At 35.3% G+C, this 7,520-nt stretch overlaps 1 protein-coding gene across 1 annotated transcript; it reads left to right on the top strand.

Annotated features, from left to right (window-relative positions):
- Positions 1-2,134: 2,134 nt before the first annotated feature.
- On the top strand, positions 2,135-6,939 carry LSMT-L (Rubisco methyltransferase family protein). Its single transcript, XM_087315497.1, has 7 exons — positions 2,135-2,665; positions 3,246-3,274; positions 3,376-3,590; positions 3,886-4,008; positions 4,626-5,042; positions 5,625-5,828; positions 6,591-6,939. The coding sequence occupies exons 1-7, from the start codon at positions 2,148-2,150 to the stop codon at positions 6,603-6,605; spliced, it is 1,521 nt and encodes a 506-aa protein (XP_087171623.1). The 5' UTR covers positions 2,135-2,147; the 3' UTR covers positions 6,606-6,939.
- Positions 6,940-7,520: the final 581 nt, after the last annotated feature.

Here is a 7,520-nt window from a genome sequence, read left to right on the forward strand (position 1 = left end):
GCTTGGGTTTGTTTGCCCGGAATATAATTAGGAGATGAAGGAACATGCTAGGGGAAAGCAAGTATATTGTCATGATGTGACGAGTGCGAAGGGAGAGAAACACAAAAAGGTAAAGTGTACAAAGGCTTTGGATTTTGGTCAAAGTAGTCAATAGTGAAAAAAAGAACCAAAAGAAAATTAAGTTGACAATTATTGGTAATAAAGGGGTAAATGGTTCAAAACTTCTTAAAGATGATCGACAGAAAAATATGAGCCACAATGAATCAAGTGACGACAAGGAAGCATGCACTAAATGTGAATTGTCAACGTACATTTTGCCAAAAGACAATTAATTACCCATGCAAGGATAAGCACAAGTGCATGCTCAAAGAAAAAAGTAGTGATGCATGCTAAAAGGAGAAGAAACTATTTCTATTCAACAAACAATTCATTCACAAAAATAAATAAAATTTTTGGAACTTCATATGTTCTACACTATTGGTTTCCTACTCCCTAATAACCCGTCTTAAAATCTCTCTCTCTCTCTTTGAGGTTGTCCCTAATTCTTTCATGGTTTAGCAAGATGTTCAAAGTATTGGATCAAGCTTTTCTTATATTGGTTTTGGACTTGTGCACAAGCCAATGCTTTGTTGAGCACCTTTGTCTCCTTTCAAGTCTGAGAATTGTATGGATTGTGAATCGGACGGTTGGTTAATGTAGTGAAGTAGAATAGAGGATGAACGATGGAGTAGCAAAAGAAGTCAAGCAGTCAATACCCTAACCATATAGTAAGACAAGGAACTGATAAGCAGAAACTTGTCGGACATAGAGATGCCCATATACAATTGCCTAGAAAGCATACCCATGACAAAAGAGATAGATATGGGTATATAGAAAGAAAGCACACAAGAATTGATAAGTGGAAGTTTGTCAGACATGTATAGAAGAGATGCATGGATACGAGTGCGTACAAAGCGTACCTACGACAAAAGAGATAGATGGGTATATAGAAAGAAAGAAGCACATGAGAATCTATAAGTGAAAGTCAATCGGGCATGTGTAGAAGAGATGGCCGGATACGCGTGGCAAAAAAGTGTGCCCAAGACAAAAGAGATAGATATGGGTATATAGAAAGAAGCATTTGCCCATACCCAAGGCAAACATCAACAAAACTTGTAGCAATCGGCAATGGTTCAGTTCAGTTTAGTTTGAGGGTGTCTAACTCGAACAATTAAAAAAATTGAAATTTAAAGCGAAGTGGACCGAACCACAAAACCAAATTTACCAAAACTGTTCCAACTGAACCGTTAAATAAAATCCAAACTCAAACCCAAACTAGTTTAGAGATTTTCAAACCGTTAAAACCACAATTTCGCGGTCCCATTTCAGTTTTCAAGTTAGGTCAAATTTCAAAATTTTAAATCTTTCAATATCTTGAAATTTAATTTCTTCCTTGAAATGTCAGAATTACGCTTAAATGAAAAGGTTGTTCAGAAAAATATTTAAGAAAAAATAATCAAGAGACAACCATAAACCATTTGAAGCATTTCAACCACGGTTTCAAGCTGTTTGAACTGAACCAAACTGAATTGTTGAACCTCCCCCAAACCAAACCGAATCGTTAAAAAAAAACCTGAACCTAAATGGTTCGATTCAAACCGAATGGTTTAAACCGTTAAGCCGATTCCTAGACAAAAGAGTGATGGATGGGTATGTATATATGTGTATGTACAGAAAGAAGATGCAATGAGGAGTCAAGACGCCCATAAGACCAAAGCCAGGACAAAACCACCCATAATAAGACCACACCCAAAGTCATAGTACGTAATATACTCGAATGCATTGGCAAACATTCTTTTTTCCCATACGAATGAAAAACGAACGCGCATGTTATAAAAAATATTCTTATGTTTTTATTTATTTATTTACAATTATTTACCTTAACTTTCTTAGTACCTTAAATAAAATGATTTCTTATAATAAAGAATGAATACAAAAAGTATGGTATTGAGTGTTGACCATACTTCGAGAGGGTGTTTAACATACGCGAATGATAGAAAGAAGGGTAGAGAATGCGAATGCACGAATGATTCGGACTATGCAGGCCAAGTAGTAAAAGGATGAGCCAAGAATGAAGAAATGGGCAGAAGAAGAAACAAAGAAACACAATGAACACCATCATCCCTTCTTCCTTCTCTTCCTCTTCCTCTTCCTCCCTCTTCTTCTTCAACAGTGGCAGCTATGGCAGGATTCGAACTCGACCCATTCCCCCTGCACTCTCATCGACGCATCAAACCCTCTCTTCTCCCCTCACAGACACCTCGCAGATACAGCAAAAGCTTGAATCTTTCCACTCATGGCTCTATGACAAAGGCGTCTTGTCTGAGAAAAATAGCATTGTTAAACCTAAGATTTGTGATGTTCCTTCTTCCCCTCAGAGACTAGGTCTTTTTGCTCACAAAAGATCTATTTCCGAAGGTGAAGAAACTCTCAGTGTCCCTCAAGAGCTATGGATGAGTGTCGCTGTTTCTCATTCTTCCCTAGAAATTGGTTCTTTTTGTCGCAATTGCCGGCCGTGGGTTGCTCTTGCACTTTTCCTTCTCTTTGAGAAGAATAAAAAGAGCTCGTCGGTTTGGTGTGCTTATATAGACATTCTTCCGCCCACACTTGATTCACCCCTTTTCTGGTATATTTAATTCTGTTATGGATGAATACATATTTTTTGTTGTTTCAATCTTTGTTGAAGTATTATAGTTTGAATCCATCTTTGCTTGAATCGGTGTTTGTCATGATTTATGGTTGAATCAATGTTTTCTTCTCATGTTTTAGATTTAATCAATCCTTATTTGGAATCCCATGTTTCTTACCATGTTGTAGATTGAAACAAACCTTGTTTTAATGAATTCCATATTTTTGCATCCAACTTTGGCACAATGTTATGGTTGAATGAATGATTCTTATCATGTTATGGTTGAATCAATCTTTGGTTATCATCCTATGATAGCATCAATGTTTGTTACGATGTTATGGCTGAAAATAGCTATCTTTTCTGTAGGATATCAATGGAAACTCATGATTCATAGGATTTAATGTGAAAATGGTTGGAATATCATCTTAAGGACTAGTTTATGGGGGAATCTACTTGTCTACCTAATAATATCATTCAAAGTTTGCATTGAGATGCCATATATGTGAAATATCTTCCGAATTCACTGATATGTTTTCCAGAAAGGAATTCACAATGTCTTTTTTTCTCTCCATGGCAGGTCTGAAGAAGAATTGATGGAGATTGAAGGTATGTTTTTTGATCTTCTAATGGCTAGTTTCTTTATAACTAGTTGACAAATTTCAACTTATCAAATTATCTGATGCCGATAATCAATGCTCGTTAAATAGGTACCCAAATAATTGGATCAATTTTAGGTTATCGGCAACATGTAGAAAGTGAGTACAGGAAACTCCTTGAAGAGACGATACTTCCGAATCCGGGGCTTTTTGATGAATCGGTTTTCACACTTGAGGCCTTCTTGTGGGCATTTGGTATTCTACGATCTCGAACTTTTCCTCCTCTAACCGGAGATGACTTAGCTTTGGTTCCTTTAGCAGATCTCGTAAAGATTCCAATCTCAAATCCCTGGTGTTGAGTGGTTTCGTGATATTTTTTAAGTAGGAATTTCTTATTATAAATGTACTCTCCTAATAAATTTAGGAATGTTATGGAGAAGTATGAAATTTCTGGTAAAATTTATTATTAATTTGATATAATATGCATTATAAAAAATAAAAATAAACATTTGACGATATTAAGAAGAATCAAGCTTTAGAAAGGTTCACTGCATGTTTAAAATGTATTTCCTACCTTTTTTTTGGGCCACTCTAATTTTTATGTTTACTTAATTTGTGAAGGTGAATCATGGAATGGTTGTTAACATGGAAGGGCCGAGTTGGGAAAAGAAAAGTTCTGGTTTCTTCCCTCGACGGGAATATTTATCGTTGCGTGCACCAAAAGCTATCAAAGAAGGAGAGCAGGTGCTCAAAACATTCGAAGTTCTATGCAATCAGATGAATGAATTTACATGGTTTTGAGTTTTATGTATGTACATATGTACGTATGTGAAGGAGAGCATATTGTTCTGAGTTTCTTGGGAAACTCTCTATCTTCTTCATCATATGTAATATATATGATTGCATGTTGTAGATTTTGGAAGCTTGCATTGTTCTATCAGCAGAGAAACATGAAATACCTCTGAGTTTCTCTTTATTACCCCAAATGCACCTAAGTGTTCATTACTTCCCCATCATGCCCTTTGTCAACACCCTCTCGAGCAATTATATACTATTTGAGCAACTATTATGTGGTCAATTAATCCCCTTTTTCTCAAATATGTGTTGTCTGATTCAAATCCCCATTTTTCTCTCTTTCAGAGGTTGACAAGGGACAGTTGAGGGAAAAAGAAATCAGGGGTGTTTTGTGGTTTTCCCCATCTATGTCATTAAATCTGTTTATATTCAATATATGGGCATATGATTTTTACTTTGTATACATGAAATTGCTTATAGACCTTTCCAAAATAATTGTCCAGAAACAGATCAGAAACAGATTATATTTATGCATTCACAGTCTTAAGTATAGAATGTGTATGCAGTTGGTAATGCAGTATGGAAAAAACAAGAGCAATGGGCAACTAGCCTTGGATTATGGATTTGTTGAGTGCAGCTCAATGAAAAGTGCTGTTAGAGATAGTTTCATGCTAACTTTGGAAATACCTGAGTCCGATCGCTTTTATGGAGATAAGCTGGATATTGCTGAACTGAATGGGCTTGATACTACAGTTTATTTTGACCTAATCTATGGGGAAGGATTACCAGAAAATATGCTTCCATATCTCAGGTTGATTGCGCTTAATGGACCTGATGCCTTTCTACTTGAGGCACTATTCCGAAATTCGGTGTGGGATCATCTTCAATTACCTATAAGCCAGGAGAATGAAGAAGCAGTATGCAATATGATATTAGAGGGCTGCAATTCTGCCTTATCTGGGTATCCTACCTCGATCAATGAGGTTATAATTTCCTTATCATTTGAAAATCTTGTTTTTTAGAAATGTATCTATATATATGTACACGTCTATGTGCATATATACGCACATACATAGATATATATACATATACGTACATACATACCTACACACAAATATACATATATGTATTATATGTTAGTGTATGAACGCATATGTGTGCAAGTGTGTCTTTATTTATGTGCGCCATTAGCCTTATATTTTATGTGGATGTGTACATATGTATATAATGTGTAGGGATGTATACCTGTGCACCGACAGTCCTATTTTTCAAATGCACTATAGTCAACCTATTTCAGACACATCGTACATTTAGGTTTTCCCTCGATCAATATGCACATCATACAATGCCTCTAAAGATAGTCCTCTTCTGATGTATATTTCTTCAAAATTTTCTGTTCAGAATGCCCTATATAATTACCTGTTGATAATTTCTTCATGATCATGTTCAATTGTTTCACCTTGCGTTGAGGTTTTATAATAATTAATATAATGTATTACAAAAACAGAAAAGTGCATGTGTCTGTGTGTACATATAAATTTCCCTTTCCATCTATTATGTTTCAGGATTTGCGCTTATTAGAAAGTGGTAATCTGGATACTCGGACCGAAATGGCTGTTTCTATCAGGCTTGGAGAGAAAAGAGCTTTAGGGGAGCTGCAATTGATTTTTGAAAATCAGAAAGCAAAACTAACCCAGCTTGAATATTATGCCACAAGGAGGTTGCGCACTTTGGGCCTGCTTGATGACAAAGGCGATATGACCCCTTGGGTAAGTATATGCTTACAGCATTCCATGTTATGTATTAAACTTGTTAGCTTTTCATTTGTTCTCCAAATAATCCTATTGGGAGAACCATAACAAAGTCATGATGATCATACCATGCATTTATTAGAAAATTATTGGATTTTTTTATATAACTAGAATGTAGGAGTTTTCTACTGGTCTTTGCTACTTTTAGGCAAAGATATTTCAGAGTAGAATCATGTGAGTGTTATTTTTCGCCTCTTGAAACCACGTGTCCCAAATAACTGAATTGTAGATAACCATCCTTCCATACAGTGCTCTATACCAAATTCACGATCTAAAAATGCCAACATCTAAGCAAACCATGACTGAGTTTGGGGAAAATACAATAATGAACATTTATTGCTAGATTGCTATTTTTTGTGGACTTTCAGAAACTTTATGATTATTTTTTACTAGTAATGTTCACTAAACATAAGCTAAAAGTTTGTGGAATTTGGAGATGGTAGCCAAATGTTCTTTCTGTGATTTAAGAGTTTCATAACCTACTACTATATTCACCCTATCATACATTGTGCTGAGGGAATGTTCCAAAAAGTTATTAGCCTATGTAATGAAACTATCCATACCACAAATTCCTCAAACATGTCTGAGCATTTCTCTCAAACATTTGCCATGAAATCTCTTTGGTTTCTTGTCGAAATTTTCTAGGACCTTACCTTATTTTTGTAATACAAGGGATGAAATGATTTAATTATCTAATTGTGGATTTAATCTTGTTAACAGGTATTTGAGGGCTAAATGGAAAAATACATGTGAGAAATGTACATTGAGAAGATATTGGTTGAAACTACATTTGTTGGAAAAATACGTGAGAGAAATGTACATTGAGAAGAGATTGGTTGAAACTACATTTTGTTGGAATTCCTTCTTGTAGCATAGTATTAAGTGGCAAATAATAAATATTACTTCTCTTAAATTAGAAAAAGCCTATGATTGTATTGTATTTGTAGAGATACGTGGGGCTTATGATTGGTTCATGCGTGATTTTCTAACTCTTTTAGATGCCCTATATTGTTCATTTCATTTATATCATGATTTCCTGGACATATTTTATCATAACTACTTTGTGAAACATAGCTCACAACCCCAATGCTTTACATACAAGCGCGAAAATGAGCTCATGCTTAGTTCAACTACGAAATACTGAAAGTTGAGTAACAAAAAGATCACACAAAGTGTAGAGGCAGCTCATGAACTGGAAATAACGCATGAATATAAAAAAGCAATCTAATAGAAAAATCCTGGTGATAACATTGAACACAAGGCATACCAGCTACTCGCATTTTTGGGAAGGGAAATTTTCCTACGTGCTCTTGTCATCACTTGTTTAGACTACTACGATGTGGGAGCATCCACCTATCCATTAGATTGCCACATTTATATAACTTGGAGGCAATAAAAGAACAATTCAGGATATAAATGAAATCAAAAGGCTTAGTCACTTGCAACTTAATGAAGAAGTGTCAATTTCATTACAGAGTTCTTGTAGTTGCTTCAAGCTTGGCAAAGTGCATAGAATAAAATATGTAGGATTTGCAAATTCATCTTGGTCAATAATTACTTGAAGTGGCCAATTGTACTTAGAAATTGTCAACCAAAATCGTCTAGCATATTGACAAGAATTGGCCACCTATGCAATTAACTCTTTGAAGA

The sequence above is a fragment of the Azolla caroliniana genome, unplaced genomic scaffold (assembly GCF_043228905.1).
Source record: "Azolla caroliniana isolate FFs.n. ecotype wild unplaced genomic scaffold, voAzoCaro1.0.p SCAF_2, whole genome shotgun sequence".
Taxonomy (NCBI): Eukaryota; Viridiplantae; Streptophyta; class Polypodiopsida; order Salviniales; family Salviniaceae; genus Azolla; species Azolla caroliniana.

Bases quoted from the DNA above. Each gene is read 5' to 3' on its own strand.
- LSMT-L (XM_087315497.1), top strand. From the start codon at position 2,148: ATGAACACCATCATCCCTTCTTCCTTCTCTTCCTCTTCCTCTTCCTCC. The intron at 2,666-3,245 runs GTATATTTAATT...TCTCCATGGCAG, and splicing joins CTTGATTCACCCCTTTTCTG to GTCTGAAGAAGAATTGATGG. The intron at 3,275-3,375 runs GTATGTTTTTTG...CTCGTTAAATAG, and splicing joins AGAATTGATGGAGATTGAAG to GTACCCAAATAATTGGATCA.